General features: G+C 46.7%; 1 protein-coding gene across 5 annotated transcripts in view; it reads left to right on the top strand.

Moving 5' to 3' along the window:
* The window catches only part of CDH4 (cadherin 4), a 499,844-nt gene extending 479,565 nt beyond the window's left edge, over positions 1–20,279 (top strand). For 3 of the 5 annotated variants that reach the window (XM_075571397.1, XM_075571394.1, XM_075571396.1), the window contains 3 exons: positions 8,168–8,307; positions 8,878–9,042; positions 11,305–20,121. In XM_075571397.1, the coding sequence (XP_075427512.1) occupies positions 8,168–8,307; positions 8,878–9,042; positions 11,305–11,511 (512 nt within the window). In that variant the 3' untranslated portion in view covers positions 11,512–20,121. Of the gene's footprint in view, positions 1–8,167; positions 8,308–8,877; positions 9,043–11,304 lie in introns of all 5 variants that reach the window. The other 2 variants (XM_075571395.1, XM_075571398.1) reach the window with 2 other exon arrangements.
* The last annotated feature ends 2,900 nt before the right edge of the window (positions 20,280–23,179 follow it).

The following is a 23,179-nucleotide window of genomic DNA, read 5'->3' on the forward strand; positions in this document are numbered from 1 at the left end:
GGGTGGGTGAGCGGGAGTGGGTGGATGGGTGGGGGAGTGGGCGAGTAGGATGAGTGGGTGGAGGAGCGGGTGAGTGGAGAGGAGTGGGTGATTGAGCAGGGGAGCGGATAAGTGGGAGAGTGAGTGGGGGTGGATGGGGGGAGCAGGTGGATGGGTGGCAGGAGTGGGTGGCTGGATGGGGAGAGTGGATGGATGGGTGGCAGGAGTGGGTGGGTGGATGGGGGGGAGTGGGTGGATGGGGGGAGTGGGTGGGTGGATGGGGGGAGTGGGTGGGTGGATGGGGGGAGCGGGTGGATGGGGGGAGCGGGTGGATGGGGGGAGCGGGTGGATGGGGAGAGTGGGTGAGTTGGTATAATGGTCTTTTTTTTTAACCATTTCCTATAAATCTGTTTTAACTTTTTTAGATATACGAAGGGATACAAAGTAACCACTAATAAACCTTAAATGAGATGATGTGTGTGTACAGTATATGTATATACACACACACAGGCCGGGTATATCAGCTAGTATATGTATATACACACACACAGGGCGAGTATATCAGCTAGTATATGTACAGTATATACACACACACAGGCCGGGTATATCAGCTAGTATATGTATATACACACACACAGGCCGGGTATATCAGCTAGTATATGTATATACACACACACAGGCCGGGTATATCAGCTAGTATATGTACATACACACACACAGGCCGGGTATATCAGCTAGTATATGTATATACACACACACAGGCCGGGTATATCAGCTAGTATATGTATATACACACACACAGGCCGGGTATATCAGCTAGTATATGTATATACACACACACAGGGCGGGTATATCAGCTAGTATATGTATATACACACACACAGGCCGGGTATATCAGCTAGTATATGTATATACACACACAGGCCGGGTATATCAGCTAGTATATGTATATATACACACACACAGGGCGGGTATATCAGCTAGTATATGTATATACACACACAGGCTGGGTATATCAGCTAGTATATGTATATACACACACACAGGCCGGGTATATCAGCTAGTATATGTATATACACACACACAGGCCGGGTATATCAGCTAGTATATGTATATACACACACACAGGCCGGGTATATCAGCTAGTATATGTATATACACACACACAGGCCGGGTATATCAGCTAGTATATGTATATACACACACACAGGCCGGGTATATCAGCTAGTATATGTATATACACACACACAGGCCGGGTATATCAGCTAGTATATGTATATATACACACACACAGGGCGGGTATATCAGCTAGTATATGTATATACACACACACAGGCTGGGTATATCAGCTAGTATATGTATATACACACACACAGGCCGGGTATATCAGCTAGTATATGTATATACACACACACAGGCCGGGTATATCAGCTAGTATATGTATATACACACACACAGGCCGGGTATATCAGCTAGTATATGTATATACACACACACAGGCCGGGTATATCAGCTAGTATATGTATATACACACACACAGGCCGGGTATATCAACTAGTATATGTATATACACACACACAGGCCGGGTATATCAGCTAGTATATGTATATACACACACACAGGCCGGGTATATCAGCTAGTATATGTATATACACACACACAGGCCGGGTATATCAGCTAGTATATGTATATACACACACACAGGCCGGGTATATCAGCTAGTATATGTATATACACACACACAGGCCGGGTATATCAGCTAGTATATGTATATACACACACACAGGCCGGGTATATCAGCTAGTATATGTATATACACACACACAGGCCGGGTATATCAGCTAGTATATGTATATACACACACACAGGCCGGGTATATCAGCTAGTATATGTATATACACACACACAGGCCGGGTATATCAGCTAGTATATGTATATACACACACACAGGCCGGGTATATCAGCTAGTATATGTATATACACACACACAGGCCGGGTATATCAGCTAGTATATGTATATACACACACACAGGCCGGGTATATCAGCTAGTATATGTATATACACACACACAGGCCGGGTATATCAGCTAGTATATGTATATACACACACACAGGCCGGGTATATCAGCTAGTATATGTATACACACACACAGGCCGGGTATATCAGCTAGTATATGTATATACACACACACAGGCCGGGTATATCAGCTAGTATATGTATATACACACACACAGGCCGGGTATATCAGCTAGTATATGTATATACACACACACAGGCCGGGTATATCAGCTAGTATATGTATATACACACACACAGGCCGGGTATATCAGCTAGTATATGTATATACACACACACAGGCCGGGTATATCAGCTAGTATATGTATATACACACACACAGGCCGGGTATATCAGCTAGTATATGTATATACACACACACAGGCCGGGTATATCAGCTAGTATATGTATATACACACACACAGGGCGGGTATATCAGCTAGTATATGTATATACACACACACAGGCCGGGTATATCAGCTAGTATATGTATATACACACACACAGGCCGGGTATATCAGCTAGTATATGTATATACACACACACAGGCCGGGTATATCAGCTAGTATATGTATATACACACACACAGGCCGGGTATATCAGCTAGTATATGTATATACACACACACAGGCCGGGTATATCAGCTAGTATATGTATATACACACACACAGGGCGGGTATATCAGCTAGTATATGTATATATACACACACACAGGGCCGGGTATATCAGCTAGTATATGTATATACACACACACAGGGCGGGTATATCAGCTAGTATATGTATATACACACACACAGGGCGGGTATATCAGCTAGTATATGTATATACACACACACAGGCCGGGTATATCAGCTAGTATATGTATATACACACACACAGGCCGGGTATATCAGCTAGTATATGTATATACACACACACAGGCCGGGTATATCAGCTAGTATATGTATATACACACACACAGGCCGGGTATATCAGCTAGTATATGTATATACACACACACAGGCCGGGTATATCAGCTAGTATATGTATATACACACACACAGACCGGGTATATCAGCTAGTATATGTATATACACACACACAGGCCGGGTATATCAGCTATTATATGTATATACACACACACAGGCCGGGTATATCAGCTAGTATATGTATATACACACACACAGGACGGGTATATCAGCTAGTATATGTATATACACACACACAGGCCGGGTATATCAGCTAGTATATGTATATACACACACACAGGCCGGGTATATCAGCTAGTATATGTATATACACACACACAGGACGGGTATATCAGCTAGTATATGTATATACACACACACAGGCCGGGTATATCAGCTAGTATATGTATATACACACACACAGGCCGGGTATATCAGCTAGTATATGTATATACACACACACAGGCCGGGTATATCAGCTAGTATATGTATATACACACACACAGGCCGGGTATATCAGCTAGTATATGTATATACACACACTCAGGCCGGGTATATCAGCTAGTATATGTATATACACACACACAGGGCGGGTATATCAGCTAGTATATGTATATACACACACACAGGCCGGGTATATCAGCTAGTATATGTATATACACACACACAGGCCGGGTATATCAGCTAGTATATGTATATACACACACACAGGCCGGGTATATCAGCTAGTATATGTATATACACACACACAGGCCGGGTATATCAGCTAGTATATGTATATACACACACACAGGCCGGGTATATCAGCTAGTATATGTATATACACACACACAGGCCGGGTATATCAGCTAGTATATGTATATACACACACTCAGGCCGGGTATATCAGCTAGTATATGTATATACACACACACAGGGCGGGTATATCAGCTAGTATATGTATATACACACACAGGCCGGGTATATCAGCTAGTATATGTATATACACACACACAGGCCGGGTATATCAGCTAGTATATGTATATACACACACTCAGGCCGGGTATATCAGCTAGTATATGTATATACACACACACAGGGCGGGTATATCAGCTAGTATATGTATATACACACACAGGCCGGGTATATCAGCTAGTATATGTATATACACACACACAGGCCGGGTATATCAGCTAGTATATGTATATACACACACAGGGCCGGGTATATCAGCTAGTATATGTATATACACACACACAGGCCGGGTATATCAGCTAGTATATGTATATACACACACACAGGCCGGGTATATCAGCTAGTATATGTATATACACACACAGAGGCCGGGTATATCAGCTAGTATATGTATATACACACACACAGGGCGGGTATATCAGCTAGTATATGTATATACACACACACAGGACGGGTATATCAGCTAGTATATGTATATACACACACACAGGCCGGGTATATCAGCTAGTATATGTATATACACACACACAGGGGTCGAAGGATAATGGCATTGCGAGAGCGTGGGGGGTAGAGGAACGTGACACCCAATCAAGTGAAATCATTAGGCAGATGTATCAAACGGAAAACAACCAAAGAACCATTTTTCTTTGTTACCTTCAGCATATATTTAACTTTCATGTTGGTTTGAAACACGAGAACAAGCTATTGCATAAAGTTAATTCTGTTTGAAAGATAATTGAGCGTTTTTATCATTAGCAGACGCAGCGCTCTATTGAAAGGATTTGGTCTAATTATTATAACTTTGGGGCGTTTTGTTTTGCTTTGCTTAAAACAGCAGACCCTATAAGCAAAGCGGGAGGCCCTGTATGCGGGAGGCCCTGTAAGCGGGAGGCCCTGTAAGCGAGAGGCCCTGTAAGCGAGAGGCCCTGTAAGCGAGAGGCCCTGTAAGCGAGAGACCCTGTAAGCGGGAGGCCCTGTAAGCGGGAGGCCCTGTAAGCGAGAGGCCCTGTAAGCGGGAGGCCCTGTAAGCAGGAGACCCTGTAAGCGGGAGACCATGTAAGCGGGAGGCCCGTACGCGGGAGGCCCTGTAAGCGGGAGGCCCCGTAAACGGGAGACCATGTAAGCGGGAGACCATGTAAGCGGGAGGCCCTGTATGCGGGCGGCCCTGTAAGCGAGAGGCCCTGTAAGCGGGAGACCATGTAAGCGGGAGGCCCTGTAAGCGGGAGGCCCTGTAAGCGAGAGGCCCCGTGCGCGGGAGGCCCTGTAAGCGGGAGGCCCTGTAAGCGGGATGCCCTGTATGCGGGAGGCCCTGTATGCGGGAGGCCCTGTAAGCGGGAGGCCCTGTAAGCGGGAGGCCCTGTATGCGGGAGGCCCTGTGCGCGGGAGAACCCGTAAGCGAGAGGCCCTGTAAGCGGGAGACACATTGTTACAGTATTTTTTAAATAAAACAAAAAGTGATGGAGAGATATATGTTATCAATAGATTGAGATATTTGTGTCACTGATTATGGGGGTGATGTAGCAAGGAAAATTTAGAGCAAAATGTACACAAATTGCCTCTTTTTCATCTTGCGTCAATATCTCAAGATCTTTTCTCCAAGTTTTACACCGTCTGCCCCAGCATGCACCTTGGGGAGAGTCAGTAGGAGGAGTTGGGGGAGTTACATGGTGCACAGGTTATAATGAGATGTATCACATTCTGCGTCTATGCCCCAGCATGCACCTTGGGGAGAGTCAGTAGGAGGAGTTGGGGGGAGTTACATGGGGCACAGATTATAATGAGATGTATCAGATTCTGCATCTCTGTCCCAGCTTGCACCTTGGGGAGAGTCAGTAGGAGGAGTTGGGGGAGTTACATGGTGCACAGATTATAATGAGATGTATCACATTCTGTGTCTGTCCCAGCTTGCACCTTGGGGAGAGTCAGTAGGAGGAGTTGGGGGAGTTACATGGTGCACAGATTATAATGAGATGTATCACATTCTGCGTCTCTGCCCCAGCTTGCACCTTGGGGAGGGACAGTAGGAGGAGTTGGGGGAGTTACATGGGGCACAGATTATAATGAGATGTATCACATTCTGCGTCTCTGCCCCAGCTTGCACCTTGGGGAGAGACAGTAGGAGGAGTTGGGGGAGTTACATGGTGCACAGATTATAATGAGATGTATCACATTCTGTGTCTGTCCCAGCTTGCACCTTGGGGAGAGACAGTAGGAGGAGTTGGGGGAGTTACATGGGGCACAGATTATAATGAGATGTACCACATTCTGCGTCTCTGCCCCAGCTTGCACCTTGGGGAGAGTCAGTAGGAGGAGTTGGGGGGAGTTACATGGTGCACAGATTATAATGAGATGCATCACATTCTGCGTCTCTGCCCCAGCTTGCACCTTGGGGAGAGTCAGTAGGAGGAGTTGGGGGGAGTTACATGGTGCACAGATTATAATGAGATGTATCACATTCTGCGTCTCTGCCCCAGCTTGCACCTTGGGGAGAGTCAGTAGGAGGAGTTGGGGGAGTTACACGGTGCACAGATTATAATGAGATGTATCGCATTCTGCGTCTCTGCCCCAGCTTGCACCTTGGGGAGAGTCAGAAGGAGGAGTTGGGGGAGTTACATGGTGCACAGATTATAATGAGATGTATCACATTCTGCGTCTCTGCCCCAGCATGCACCTTGGGGAGAGTCAGTAGGAGGAGTTGGGGGGGAGTTACACGGGGCACAGATTATTATGAGATGTATCACATTCTGTGTCTCTGCCCCAGCTTGCACCTTGGGGAGAGTCAGTAGGAGGAGTTGGGGGGAGTTACATGGTGCACAGATTATAATGAGATGTATCACATTCTGCGTCTCTGCCCCAGCTTGCACCTTGGGGAGAGACAGTAGGAGGAGTTGGGGGAGTTACATGGTGCACAGATTATAATGAGATGTATCACATTCTGTGTCTGTCCCAGCTTGCACCTTGGGGAGAGACAGTAGGAGGAGTTGGGGGAGTTACATGGGGCACAGATTATAATGAGATGTATCACATTCTGCGTCTCTGCCCCAGCTTGCACCTTGGGGAGAGACAGTAGGAGGAGTTGGGGGAGTTACATGGTGCACAGATTATAATGAGATGTATCACATTCTGCGTCTCTGTCCCAGCATGCACCTTGGGGAGAATCAGTAGGAGGAGTTGGGGGATTTACATGGTGCACAGATTATAATGAGATGTACCACATTCTGCGTCTCTGCCCCAGCTTGCACCTTGGGGAGAGTCAGTAGGAGGAGTTGGGGGGAGTTACATGGTGCACAGATTATAATGAGATGCATCACATTCTGCGTCTCTGCCCCAGCTTGCACCTTGGGGAGAGTCAGTAGGAGGAGTTGGGGGGAGTTACATGGTGCACAGATTATAATGAGATGTATCACATTCTGCGTCTCTGCCCCAGCTTGCACCTTGGGGAGAGTCAGTAGGAGGAGTTGGGGGAGTTACACTGTGCACAGATTATAATGAGATGTATCGCATTCTGCGTCTCTGCCCCAGCTTGCACCTTGGGGAGAGTCAGAAGGAGGAGTTGGGGGAGTTACATGGTGCACAGATTATAATGAGATGTATCACATTCTGCGTCTCTGCCCCAGCATGCACCTTGGGGAGAGTCAGTAGGAGGAGTTGGGGGGGAGTTACACGGGGCACAGATTATAATGAGATGTATCACATTCTGTGTCTCTGCCCCAGCATGCACCTTGGGGAGAGTCAGTAGGAGGAGTTGGGGGGAGTTACATGGTGCACAGATTATAATGAGATGTATCACATTCTGTGTCTCTGCCCCATCTTGCACCTTGGGGAGAGTCAGTAGGAGGAGTTGGGGGGAGTTACATGGGGCACAGATTATAATGAGATGTATCACATTCTGCGTCTCTGCCCCAGCATGCACCTTGGGGAGAGTCAGTAGGAGGAGTTGGGGGAGTTACATGGTGCACAGATTATAATGAGATATATCACGTGGTCCATTTCATAACCTCCTGCTAAAAAAAAAAACCCATAAGGTGTGCCCGGGAGTGCGCCTTTAAGGGGCCAGCGTGCCAGGCCTCTCTCCTCTGCCAACCCCGAGAACTACGGCCAAACATCTGCAACAGATTGGTCAATAAAGAAACATTCCAATGAACTTCTAACTGACACTGGTGGCTCCTAACTGAGGGATGAGCGCTAATGAGTTAGGTTACCACGCAGCCTCTGCCCTCTCTCGTTGCAGCCATGGTCCTGCTGTTTGTGATGTGGATGAAGCGCAGGGAGAAGGAGAGACACACAAAGCAGCTCCTGATCGACCCCGAGGACGACGTGAGAGACAATATCCTGAAGTACGACGAGGAGGGAGGCGGCGAGGAAGACCAGGTAACGCACCCGCGGAAAGAGCGCGCGGGACTTCTCCTTGGCGAATGTCCTCTCCCCGTTAGGTTGCGCGAGGCCATACCATGCTTCACCAGACCTCACCGGGCGTTGCGTGTAGATTCCCCGGCAGTAATCACAGAGATTTTCATCATTTTATTTTGTTTTTTTGGGCCACCATAATTAGTTTTTCTTAAGTTAATTAAAATAAATTAGAAAATAATAACACACTTTATAACTATGTTAAAAGTGTCACATTGTAATGTTGTAGAAAGGACGTGACGCAAAACTGGACTACAAACAATATTACTGTATGCGCCCGTCCCGACCTAACAGGGTCATCTCCTGTAAGACGCGGTTTTAAACAAGCTTACAGGTTACTTGGAGCTGATTCTCCTCTCGATTAGGGGGGCCGGGTATCCGTGATGTTATATTTGGGGTTCGCTCAGAATCAGAATGGCACGAGAATGCCACGGGGGGGATAGCATGTAACCAGTTACTGCTACTCGCAGAACGGCCAACCACGCGCGAGCCTGGCTCTCTCTACAACCCAACTCTCTCTCTCGTGGTGCGCAGGATTACGACTTGAGCCAACTGCAGCAGCCGGAGACTTTGGACCATGTTCTGAACAAGGTGGCAGGCATGAGGCGAGTCGACGAGAGACCAGTCGGTGCAGAGTCCCAGTATCCGATCCGACCCGTCATCCCACACCCGGGGGACATTGGGGATTTTATCAATGAGGTACGGTATCTCCTCCCAATGGATAGAGCGTACCGCCAGGTTAGAGCGCACCGCGAGGTTAGAGTGTAGTAATCGCCAGGTTAGAGCGTACCGCGAGGTTAGAGTGTAGTAATCGCCAGGTTAGAGCGTACCGCGAGGTTAGAGTGTAGTAATCGCCAGGTTAGAGCGTACCGCGAGGTTAGAGTGTAGTAATCGCCAGGTTAGAGCGTACCGCGAGGTTAGAGTGTAGTAATCGCCAGGTTAGAGCGTACCGCGAGGTTAGAGTGTAGTAATCGCCAGGTTAGAGCGTACCGCGAGGTTAGAGTGTAGTAATCGCCAGGTTAGAGCGTACCGCGAGGTTAGAGTGTAGTAATCGCCAGGTTAGAGCGTACCGCGAGGTTAGAGTGTAGTAATCGCCAGGTTAGAGTGTAGTAATCGCCAGGTTAGAGTGTAGTAATCGCCAGGTTAGAGCGTACCGCGAGGTTAGAGTGTAGTAATCGCCAGGTTAGAGTGTAGTAATCGCCAGGTTAGAGTGTAGTAATCGCCAGGTTAGAGTGTACCGCGAGGTTAGAGTGTTGTAATCGCCAGGTTAGAGTGTACCGCGAGGTTAGAGCGTAGTAATCGAGAGGTTAGAGTGTACCGCGAGGTTAGAGCGTAGTAATCGAGAGGTTAGAGTGTACCGCGAGGTTAGAGTGTACCACAAGGTTAGAGTGTAGTAATCGCCAGGTTAGAGTGTAGTAATCGCCAGGTTAGAGTGTACGGAGCGGTTAGAGTGTAGTAATCGAGAGGTTAGACTTTAGAGTGTACCGCGAGGTTAGAGCGTACCACGAGGTTAGAGTGTAGTAATCGCCAGGTTAGAGCGTACCACGAGGTTAGACTGTAGTAATCGCCAGGTTAGAGTGTACCGCGAGGTTAGAGCGTAGTAATCGAGAGGTTAGAGTGTACCACGAGGTTAGAGTGTAGTAATCGCCAGGTTAGAGTGTAGTAATCGCCAGGTTAGAGTGTAGTAATCGCCAGGTTAGAGTGTACCGCGAGGTTAGAGCGTAGTAATCGAGAGGTTAGAGTGTACCGCGAGGTTAGAGTGTAGTAATCGCCAGGTTAGAGTGTACCGGGAGGTTAGAGTGTAGTAATCGCCAGGTTAGAGCGTACCGCGAGGTTAGAGTGTTGTAATCGCCAGGTTAGAGTGTACCGCGAGGTTAGAGCGTAGTAATCGAGAGGTTAGAGTGTACCACGAGGATGAGAGCGTACCACGAAATGATGAAATGTATCAAAAATAATAGCAGTGGTTACACAGGCCAGGTTAGAGTGTATCCAGTGACCGGCTCCTCCTCCCGCGCGGACGCCTGACCGTAAGAGACACGTACTCTATAACTCCTACTGTTGGGTAAATTAACCTCGAATCTTCCACTAAAACAGCGGGATTTTTCTCTTCGTGTTATTTCCGTAGTCGTAAAGTTGTTTTTTCTCTTTTTTTATTAAAGCGAGCAGGTGCTGAGTTTTCTAGCAAAGCGGCATTTTTATTTCCTTGGAGACCGCTGGCAGAAGTCGGGAATATTGAACACAGCCGCGTTTTAATTACAGTAACACACCGCGCCGTTCCTGCGCGCGCGTTTATCCCAAACCTTGCACGACTTCCGAAACGCTTTGAAATTCCGAGCAGGCTCGTTTTCAGCGTCGCTTTGCGAGGTCTCTGTGGTTAAAATAGATTGTGCTTTTTGTTCAAAGAGTGGTGAAAATTAATATGATTATTTTCATGTGTATATGAGGAGGCGACATGCTTTATCCAACCAGAAAATCCCACTGAATTCAATGCGGATGTTTCTACTCAATAAATAATAACTTTATAACATGTAGCACTTCTCCCCCAATGGGACTCACAATTATTAGGGTATTAATTGTGAAGCGCTGTGAGTCCCAATGGGAGAAAAGTGCTACATGTTATAAAGTTATTATTTATGCAGCACAAACAGCACGTAGGACTTTTTACAGACACAGCCACTGCCCCGCAGAGCTTACAATCTATGAATTTGTTGCCTGGGAGATAAAGTGACCAGCCCAAGGTCACAAGGAGTTGACACCGGGAATTGAACATGATTACTTTGCTGTGTTCCCTTCTCCCGGAACGTTTGGGACATTTTGCAGCCGGGAGACTCTGTATCCAGCGATCGAAACGTTTTTTTTTTTGTCGGTTATTACACAAAGTAGCAGTGGTGTTTGGAAGTGGCTTCTCCGATTCCCCCCCCCTTGACGCTCTCCCCTTTCCCCCCCCCCCTCCGTTCCCAGGGTCTCAGAGCAGCGGACAACGACCCTACGGCCCCTCCCTACGACTCCCTGCTGGTTTTCGACTACGAGGGGAGCGGCTCCACCGCCGGCTCCGTCAGTTCCCTCAACTCGTCCAGCTCCGGTGACCAGGACTACGATTACTTGAACGACTGGGGTCCCCGCTTCAAAAAACTGGCCGACATGTATGGCGGGGGAGAGGAGGACTGACGGACGGCAAAAAGACCCTCAATTGTACAGTGGCAGCTTTTTGTTTTTTAAATTAAACTCCCCCCGCTCCCACGCCCGTCCTCCCGACTGCATTATTTTTAGTGGTAAATTAGGGAATCATTCTTTTCCTGCTTTTTTCCGCCCTCTCTTTTTTTTTTTTGGCTAGTATTTAAAGCAGCAATCCCCTTCTTGTTTCTTTTCCTTACTCGGAACCAGGCCAGCGAAAACCCGATTACTACGGGCCCAGTGCTGGAAAACACATTGCACTGCGAACCAGGGCCCTGCAGCACTCAAAGGCTAGTCGGATACTGGATTGTGGCGGCATTAAATATGGCGGCCGACGGCTATCTTAGACCCATCTCTGGCGGTTTTGGCTTTTAACCTGTGCGTCCATTGACATCTCAACTCATGTTTGGCTCACGGGCAGGACTCAAAAGCCCCCAATAATACATATTACATTATTTCCCTGTCCCTCCTCACACTGATTGAGACCCAAAAGGTCGAAACAGCTGCCTGTGAGTAGGGTTTCTGACTATGCACTTCTCGAACCCAGGCTGGGCTGAAAAATGCTGTGTAATGCGGCAGGCGTATGTTGGTAGGGCACCATGTTAAAATGAGATTAAGGAGTAAAGGGTGACACACTGTGTGCTCATTTGCATGCCATTACCCAGAATCCCTGGCTGCAGTGGAAGCATTGTATGCTAAGAGATAATGGGGAAGGGCAGGCTTGCAGACCGGTTTGGGACGTGTGAATGTGCTCACACGGGGGGGGGGTATTTATTTGCTTGTGCCAGATGTGGAGTAAAATTAAAATAAGAAGCTGGGAAGGGGAAATTGCTGTGAAGCAATCCAAGCCGGCGGTTTTTTTGGCGAATGTAATTTTATATATATATATATATATATATATATCAACTGTAAATATTACTGTATGTTCATTTGCATGTCTTAGACAGGTCTGCAACCCTGTCTTTCCCCATTATCGCCCAGCACACAGCGCTTCCACTGCAGCAAGGGATTCTGGGAAATGACATGCAAATGAGCACACAGTGCCACCTTTTGTCTCAAGCTCGTATTACACAAGCCAATCCTCAACCCAATGCATGCTGTTTTAAACACAGCTTTTAGACAGAGGCTGGGATGATATATATATATATATATATCTCCCTTGCTGCAGTGGAAGTGCTGTGTGCTGGGTGATAATGGTGAATGATGGGGGTTGCAGACCTGTCTAAGACATGCAAATGAGCATATAGTAATATTTACATTTGCTATATGCTTTGCTGTGGAGGATTTTTATCACTTTTTTTACTCGCCATAACTTAATTAATGTGTGGTAAACCCCATCCTCATTGCTTCAGCTTTGCATAGGCAGTAACCAACCCCACACTGATGAGACCCATTAAGGTTGAAACAGTCTGTCTGTGGATGGTTTTACTGGCTATGCATCTTAACCCTGGCTGTGCTCAAAGCTGTGACCATGCAGCAAGCTTAAGCCTATAGGGAACCATGTTTAAAATGGTTTTGAAGCAAAAAGTGGCACTGTGTGCTCATTTGCATGTCATTTCCCAGAATCCCTTGCTGCGGTGGAAGTGCTTTGTGCTAGGTGATAATGGTGAAAGGCGGGGTTGCAGACCTGTCTAAGACATGCAAATGAGCATACAGTTATATTTCAATTTGATATATATATATATATATATATATATATATATCTATATACACACAGATAGGTGAACAGGGAGGTTTCCTGATGATTTGAGTGAATGCCACTCCTTTTTCTTAACTTGAAAACCCTTTTCTTTGTTTGTTTGTTTTTTGTTTTTTTTAAGTACTGTTTTTACAAACGGACAAAAAAACGGTGGAAAAAAAATACTTAAAAAAAAAAAGCAACACTTTTTTGGGGGGGAAAAGTACCTTTTTGGTACATTACGTGACAGGCGTCTTTCAGTCTCTGGAGGGGTCGGGGGAGGGAAGAGGAAGGAATAGCACGTGTACAAGGCTTTTGGTTAACCCCTTCGCTGCTGGCCCGGCCCACCCGGCAGTGATGGTGTTAAAGCGGTGAGGGCACGGGGAGTTTCAGATTGGCCTCTGGTTGGCTATTAACCCTTCCACTGTTTCTCTAGCACTGAAAGGGTTAAAACCACAACTACCATTGGAGATGCTTCAGATTTTACTGACACGCTAAACATGACCCTCCGGCTTTCTACATCTCATATTCATTCTCCAGCTGATAGTGTTAGGGAGACTTACAGATCAGGCAGGAATTATTACCCCATATCACCTCCTCCTATAACCCCTCCTCAGTATTACCCCCATATCACCTCCTCCTATAACTCATCCTACAGTATTACCCCCATATAACCTCCTCCTATAACTCATCCTACAGTATTACCCCCATATAACCTCCTCCTATAACTCATCCTACAGTATTACCCCCGTATAACCTCCTCCTATAACTCAACCTACAGTATTACCCCCATATAACCTCCTCCTATAACCCATCCTACAGTATTACCCCCATATAACCTCCTCCTATAACTCATCCTACAGTATTACCCCCATATAACCTCCTCCTATAACCCATCCTACAGTATTACCCCATATAACCTCCTATAACTCATCCTACAGTATTACCCCCATATAACCTCCTCCTATAACCCATCTTACAGTATTACCCCCATATAACCTCCTCCTATAACTCATCCTACAGTATTACCCCCATATAACCCCACTCCGTTAACCCCTCCTCCAGTATTACCCCATATAACCTCCTCCTATAACCCATCTTACAGTATTACCCCATATAACCGCTCTCTACAACTCCTATCGCTCCATAGAACCGCTCTATAACTCATCCTACAGTATTACCCCATATAACCGCTCTCTGTAACTCCTATCACTCCCTATAACTCCTCCTATCACTCCATATAACTACTCCTTATAAACCCTCCTATTACTCCATATACTCACTCCCTATAACTCCTGCTATTAACCCATATAACTGCTCCCTAACTCCTCCTATTAACCCATATAACCACTCCTCCTATCACTCTATATAACTGCTCCTTATACGGCTGTGCTTATAGGGCGGGCGACGCGAAGAGTGATGTCACCCGACGCGTCGCCGCTAGCAAAACTTGTAATTCACTTTGCGGCGACGTCGCGGGCGACCAGGTCATTGATTGGTTCAGAGGCTGTCACATGTGGCGACAGTCTCTGAAAAATCAAATTTGACCGGCTTCCAAATTTCGTGTCGCTCCGTCGCGTTGCACTTACTATAAGCGCACCCGACGGCAGCAATACATTTGTTTTCGGGTGACGTTGCGTCGCCATCGCCGTCACTATAAGCGCAGCCTAACTCCTATTCAGTGGCGTAGCTTGACATGCGCGGGCCCCCGGTCAAGAAAAATACAGGGCCTCATTAATATTAATACTGACTGCAATTTCTTTCTCCCTTCCCCATCCTCTCTGTCATCATCCCTCATCATCATCATCATCTCCCTCCCCATCATAATCATCTCTCCCCCTCATCTCCCCCCTCATCCTCATCCTCATCATCCTCTCCCCCTCCTCATCATGTCTCCCCATCATCATCCTCAGATTTCCCCCTGTCCCCCTCATCATCATCAGATCTCCCCTAGTCCCCTCATCATCATCAGATCTCCCCCAGTCCCCATCATCATCATCATCAGATCTCCCCCAATCCTCCTCATCATCAGATCTCCCCTAGTCCCTCATCATCAGATCTCGCCATCATCAGATCTCCCCCAGTCCCCTTCATCATCAGATCTCCCCCAGTCCCCCTCATCATCATCAGATCTCCCCCAGTCCCCCTCATCATAATCAGATCTCCCCCAGTCCCCCCTATCATCAGATCTCCCCCAGTCCCCCCCATCATCAGATCTCCCCCAATCCCCCTCATCATCTTCAGATCTCCCCCAGTCCCCCTCATCATCTTCAGATCTCCCCCAGTCCCCCTCGTCATCATCAGATCTCCCCCATTCCCCATCGTCATCATCAGATCTCCCCCATTGTCATCAGATCTCCCCCCCCCTCCTCCCTTCCTTCCTCCTCCATGCCTACCTGTGGTATTGGAGAAAGGCAGGGGGAGATGGTATGCGGTGGCGGGCCCCCGGTGTTAAAGGATAAGTCAGTAGAGGAATCATCACCAGAGGCAGAGCAGGACAGCACGAAGTGAGGTAGGAGCGCGCTCTAGCAGCAGACACCGGAAGTAAGAAAGACTTCCCGGGTCAAACTAGCAGAGCGCGCCCGTCCCGTCCCGTCCTGCTCTGCCACTAGCAGAGCGCGCTCGTCCCGTCCTGTTCTGCCTGTGTAACAACTGCTGATTCTTCTACCTGCTTATCCTTTAACACCGGGGGCCCGCCGCATACCATCTCCCCCTGCCTGTCTCTACAGGGGGGGGGGGATGAGCGCCCCCCCGGGTTTTGCCCGGGCTATAGCTATGCCCCTGCTCCTTTTGCACCATATAACCTCTCCCTATAACAATTGCACCATATAACTTCTCCATATAACTCCTCCTGTTGCCCCATATAACCACTCCTATCACCCTATAACTCCTCCTATTACTCCATATAACCGCCCCCTAATACTCCTATTATCCCATATAACCTCTCCCTATAACTCCTCCTATCACTCCATATAACCTCTCCCTATAACTCCTATCACTCCATATAACCGTTCCCTATAAGTCCTGCTATCGCTCCATATGACCGCTCCCAATAGCTCCTCTTATTGCCCCATATAACTTCTCCTGCTGCCCCATATAACCACTCCTATTACCCTATAACTCCTCCTATTACTCCATATAACTGCCCCCTAATACTCCTATTATCCCATATAAGCGCTCCCTATAACTCCTCTTGCCCCATATAACTCCTCCTATTACTCCATATAACCGCTCCCTATAACTCCTCCTATTACCCCATATAAGAGCAGCCTATAACACCTCCTGTTGCACCATATAACGCTCCCTATAACTCCTCCTATTGCACCATATAACGCTCCCTATAACTCCTCCTATTGCACCGTATAACACCTCCTATAGCACCATATAATGCTCCCTATAACTGCACCATATAACCGCTCCCTATAACTCCTCTTGCCCCATATAACTCCTCCTATTACCCCATATAAGCGCAGCCTATAACTCCTCCTATTGCACCATATAACACCTCCTATTGCACCATATAACGCTCCCTATAACTCCTATTGCACCATATAACGCTCCCTATAACTCCTCCTACTGCACCATATAACGCTCCCTGTAACACCTCCTATTGCACCATATAACGCTCCCTATAACTCCTATTGCACCATATAACACCTATTGCACCATATAACGCTCCCTATAACCCCTCCTATTGCCCCATATAACACCTCCTATTGCCCCATATAACACCTCCTCTTGCACCATATAACCGCTCCCTATAACTCCTCCTCTTGCACCATATAACGCTCCCTATAACTCCTCCTCTTGCACCATATAACGCTCCCTATAACTCCTCCTTTTGCACCATATAACGCTCCCTATAACTCCTCCTCTTGCACCATATAACCGCTCCCTATAACTCCTCCTCTTGCACCATATAACGCTCCCTATAACTCCTCCTCTTGCACCATATAACGCTCCCTATAACTCCTCCTCTTGCACCATATAACGCTCCCTATAACTCCTCCTCTTGCACCATATAACCGCTCCCTATAACTCCTCCTCTTGCACCATATAACGCTCCGTATAATGTTGGCGGACCCATGCTCATTCACTTTGCATGTTCAGCGAGTCAGATGTAAACTGAAGATTAGATGGGGGGGGGGAAGATTTTGGCCTTTGATAAATGTTTTGGAGACTTTGACGCATAACCCCCAATATATGGCAACTTTGTGCCAAATGGGCCAGTGTTTCAGTTTGCCACATGTGCCTCCCTGGGGGTTTGCCTGACCAGGCTATCCTCGTCCCTACCTCCCCTCTCACTCTCTGTATTACACCCATTGTTTGCCGTTTACTAGTCAGGATGGCATTGCTTTCGCTTGTGAAACCACGGGGGCGCTGGGCTTATTTTGTGGATTCATAGAACGACAATATGAAGAACAACACCAGGTCACAAAAAGCTTCCACGTGAAGACAAATCTGCAGCAACAGGAACGCTGGTTCCACACTGGGGCGATAACACAGATTACACCACGGATAAGCAACACAAATAATGGGTTTCTCTGCTTGCACAACGTTAACAACTTACATGAGAAGAACCAGAATTAGCTCATTTTTGGGGGGGGGGTGGCTTTTTTTTTTTTTACAAAAAAAAAGTAACAATTTTTTTTTTAAAGCATTTATGGCACTGAAGCGGTTAACCCTTTCCCTGCCATGCTTGTTATTTATAGCTTTTTTTTTTTTGTGGGACTGCAGTGCAGCAGGGTACAGACTGCATAAAAACACACAGGAGTCTCTGTATCATGTTTATATATATGTACAAGTCATTGTGTCGTCGATGTATCCGTGCATTTTGCTTCTTGTGCATTAACTTTGATGATTTGGGGTAGTTTGAATAGGAGAAGTTACGGGGGAGTTTCAGGATGCTATGGGGTGCGTTAAATCGTGCACCTGTGTGTCACCTTTTTCTGCAACCCCCCCTACCATCAGATTAGAGATGGTGCAAACCTCCAGTGCCATATTAAAGGAATGGATTTATAAACTTGGAGCAGAATATGGTTTTTGTGCATTAAAACAAGCTTTTCTGATGCATAAAACCCATTTGGTTGATTGATGCAGATAGTTATGCAAGACCTTTAGAAAGATGTAAGTGTGTAGAGATGTTCATTTGACTATATACTTTACTACAGCATTTTAATTACTAGGCTGCACGTTGGGTCTCTTCTCAGTTACCAGCGTCACCTAAGTCCATGCCACTCCAAGAGCCCAGGTGTGTCCTTGTTTGTAACTCCTGCCTCAGTGCATTTTCATTCTGCATACTAATGGTCAATGCAGACTCATAGCCAATAGCATATTATAGAGGACACAGTGAGAAAGCCAATACTGGACCACAATATGGTGATGGCATGGAGTTACAATTGTAATACTCTGTTATGTAGAACCAGAACCTCACCAAGCCCCAAGTGTGCTATGCAAATCCCGGGCAATCATTTGCACGTTTGCCAGCAGCCTTCTAATAAGTGAGATTCACTTCCCAACCAATGAGACAGCCTTCTAATAAGTGAGTCTCACTACCCAACCAATGAGACAGCCTTCTAATAAGTGAGTCTCACTACCCAACCAATGAGACAGCCTTCTAATAAGTGAGACTCACTTCCCAACCAATGAAGCAGCCTTCTAATAAGTGAGATTCACTTCCCAACTAATGAGACAGCTTTCTAATAAGTGAGACTCACTTCCCACCCAATGAAACAGCCTTCTAATAAGTGAGTCTCACTACCCAACCAATGAGACAGCCTTCTAATAAGTGAGACTCACTTCCCAACCAATGAAGCAGCCTTCTAATACGTGAGACTCACTACCCGACCAATGAGACAGCCTTCTAATAAGTGAGACTCACTTCCCAACCAATGAGACAACCTTCTAATAAGTGAGACTCACTACTCAACCAATGAGACAGCCTTCTAATAAGTGAGACTCACTACCCAACCAATCAGGCAGCCTTCTAATAAGTGAGACTCAGTTCCCAACAAATGAGACAACCTTCTAATAAGTGAGACTCACTACTCAACCAATGAGACAGCCTTCTAATAAGTGAGACTCACTACCATTGAGCGACATTACCTTTCATGGAGGAAGCGGGCAGCTGCCCTCCGATTCACACTCATTTAGTTTTTTTCAGACCAGTCATTCTCCAACAGGTAAAGTGCAATTAACCCCTTCAGTGTTGGAGGGATTCATGACGCCAACAACACAAACTGGGGGAATACCATATTTGGGTCTAATCACAGAGTGATGGTTGTATGCTAATCGGAGCCATGGATGTCTTATGAGCACTCAAGGGGTTAACACTTGACGTGTCACTTTGTGCAAACACAGCCACTAAAGCTGATCGCTGCACCCTGTACATAAAATGTTTGCTGAGCAAAGCTACAGATGTCAATGTGGGTAGGTGACCCCGGACCTACATTTTTAGCCATTTAAAGCCATCTCACTGGTTTCCAAATCTGGCCTCCTTTTCCCAGATCAGCCTTTTGGGCCAAGAGCAGAAGTTCCCATGTGTATACCGAGCGAATTCTCACGTGTTTGCAAATGTATGGCTGGATCGGTTCAGCGCCAGTCTTTCGTGGATCGCTGCTGATACCATTTTTCTTACCCCGCATGTTTCCTTCGTTGATTTGATGACGCTGCCGCTGCCATTCTCCTCCCGCATGAAACATTTGCAGATCCCAGGAAAAGACCCTTCCTGACCAAGACTCACAAACCAGACACAGAACCATTACACCGCTCCAAAAATAAACCGACCCACAAGCCCAGTCCCAGAACCTTGTTTTGTAAAACCGCCAACAGCACAAAACTTTTATATATCGTCGTTTGTAGCATTTTGTACTGAAAAAAAAAAAAAAAACAACAAAAAAGACAAAAAAGAGCGAAAAGGAACAGATTTGTAAATGTGTCTGTGTGTTTGCCTAATGCTGCGGTTTCTAAAATGATACTGGTTAAATGTGTGTTCATGCTGACGTGGCACCGGGCCACACTGCTCTGGTGTAAAAAATAAAATAAAAAAAGATAAAAAATAAAATCAATAAAATGAAATAAAACATCCCAGCGCAAAGAGTCGTGTGTGTGTGTGTGTGTGTGTGTGTGTGTGTGTGTGTGTGTGTGTGTGTGTGTGTGTGTGTGTGTGTGTGTGTGTGTGTGTGTGTGTGTGTGTGTGTGTGTGTGTGTGTGTGTGTGTGTGTGTGTGTGTGTGTATGTACGTCAGAACTATTTATAGCAAATGTGTTTGTAACAAGGTACGATGGGGTGTAAAAATCAGCACAAATGTCTCAAGCTCCATTTATCAGGACAGGAAATCGGGTCACCCTAAAACCAAGGTAAACCTACAAGAGAAAATGACTGGTTCTTGTTCTGAAGATAATTACCGGTGTCCTTCCTGAGCATTGAATCCACGCCGTCCAGTAAGGTGAAGTTGCGGATTCCTATTAGCCTGCAAGACCCATGAGATAGGGTGGCCATTTTAATTCCCCAACTCCAGTCCTCAAAAAAACCCAACAGATCAGATTTTAAGGATATGCCTGCTTCAGCACAGGTGGCTCAATCTAAGTGACTTAAGTCACCTGGGCTGAAGTAGGGATATACTTAAACCAAAACAGCGGTAAGGATCTCGGGGGGGAAAGCGTATTTTATCCCCAGAGGGGGCCCCAGTTTCAATCCTATAAAAAGGTTTACCTGTAGGTTAAAAAAAAACCAGGCAGGATTGCAGCTTTAATTGGGTTGTGAATGACCCCCAAATGGTTTATGTGAGGGTGATAACATTAAACGTGCCGGGAGTAATTAATATGTTGGTGTAACATCAATAAAGCCTGTGAGCAATTCCGGTGGCCGAGATTCACTATATGGGGTATCACAGCCTACGTAGGGTCCATTATTTATTCATTTCTAATTAATTGCGTCCCTATGCAGTGGAAATCCCTCCAGCAGTGTGCCCCCGTTTCTGTTCGTTTCATCATTTCAATGTTAAATGACGTTTGTAGATTAACTTTCTAGTAGATATATAGTAGATATATAGGTGATATATAGGTGATGGATAATTGTAGATATTCGATGGAGGATGTGGTACCTTTTTAAGTAGGGTGATCATATTTGTCCCAGCAAAAATCAGGACAAAAGTCAGGCGTGCGCAGTCGGCGCTCGCCAAATGCACATGCGCAAATGGCGAGCACCAACTGGGCATGCGCGGAGAGCGCTTGCCGACTGTACATGCGAGAACAGCGTTTGCCTGTCACACATGCGCGATCGGAGATTGAGTACGAGCAGCAAGCACTCTTCGCGCATGCGTAGTCGGCGCACGCGAGGGGGATCCAAAACCGGGGAAGAGCCCTTAAAAAAAATGGTACTGTCCTGGCTAAACCGTATACAGAGCTTTCCCAACCTCACAGGTCTCTTCTTCACATGTACACAGCTTTCCAAACCTCACAGGTCTCTTCTTCACATGTACAGAGCTTCACAAACCTCACAGGTTTCTTCTTCATGTGTACACGGCTTTCCAAACCTCACAGGACTTTTCTTCATGTGTACTCAACTTTCCAAACCTCACAGGTCTCTTCTTCACGTGTACAGAGCTTTCCAAACCTCACAGGTCTCTTCTTCATGTGTTCACAACTTTCCAAACCTCACAGGTCTCTTCTTCACGTGTGCAGAGCTTCACAAACCTCACAGGTCTCTTCTTCACGTGTGCAGAGCTTCACAAACCTCACAGGTCTCTTCTTCACGTGTACAGAGCTTCCCAAACCTCACTGGTGTCTCCACTAGGACGTTTGGAAAGTTCTGTTCACATAAAGGAATATGCGGAAAAAAGCGTCCGTTTGGATAAAAAAAAAAAACCTAAAAACCACAGCAAGGAAATGGTCCTGTCCCTGAAGTTATACGCTGCAGATAGCGAAGGGTTAACACCGGTAGGATGTCTGATGAACGCAATGGGACTGGAACTCCTCTTTCCTCAGTGAAGTGCTCCTAAGTGCAATATAATGAGTGTTTAATCCTTTGCAATTACCAGAGTACAAACGAGTTTTGTTTAATTATGTGTAATTCATGTGTAATTCATGTGTAACTAAAAGGCTTACTATTTGTACGTACTCCTGCCTGACTCCCTTTCTCCAATTACATGATTTGCTATTAGGTGTATCTAATGAGCTACCATTAAGTGTAATTAGTGTTTACTTCCAGGGGTAATTACACAGCCCCTGTCTGACTGCGGCACAGGGCTGGCGAATGCGTGATACTCTGCGTTGCCACAGAGACCATCACACAGGACGTTGGAGGCCCCTGTGCTCTGCCATCTTTATATCTGCCGGCACCGACCTCACCCTATGCCAGTAAAAGGTATCACTGCCTGCAACAAGGCTTATCAGCGGGTAGGACTTGCTCAGCGACTCTACCAGCATCAAAAGGAGTTTAACCCTTTGTTGTCAAGCAGATCTGCCAGTCACGCTGGTGTGTGTGTGTGTATGTGTGTATCAGTCTCGCAGGGTAGGTGTGTGTCAGTCTCGCCTGGTGTGTGTGTCAGTCTCGCTGGGTATTGTGTGTCAGTCTCGCTAGGTGTGTGTGTGTCAGTTACGCTGGATGTGTGTCAGTCTCACTGGGTGTGTATGTGTCAATCTCACTGGGTGTGTGTGTGTCAGTTTCGCTGGGTGTGTGTGTGTCGGTCTCGCTGGGTGTGTGTGTGTCGGTCTCGTTGGGTGTGTGTGTGTGTCGGTCACGCTGGGTGTGTGTGTGTCGGTCTCGCTGGATATGTGTGTGTCGGTCTCGCTGGGTGTGTGTGTCGGTCTCGCTGGGTGTGTTTATGTGTCAGTCTCGCTGAGGGGTGTGTCGGTCTCACTGGGTGTGTGTGTGTGTGTGCCAGTCTCGCTAGGTGTGCGTGTGCGTGTGTCGGTCTCGCTGGGTGTGGGTGTCGGTCTCGCTGAGTGTGTTTGTGTGTCAGTCTCGCTGGTGTGTGTGTAT

This window comes from Ascaphus truei, chromosome 15, assembly GCF_040206685.1.
Source record: "Ascaphus truei isolate aAscTru1 chromosome 15, aAscTru1.hap1, whole genome shotgun sequence".
Taxonomy (NCBI): domain Eukaryota; kingdom Metazoa; phylum Chordata; class Amphibia; order Anura; family Ascaphidae; genus Ascaphus; species Ascaphus truei.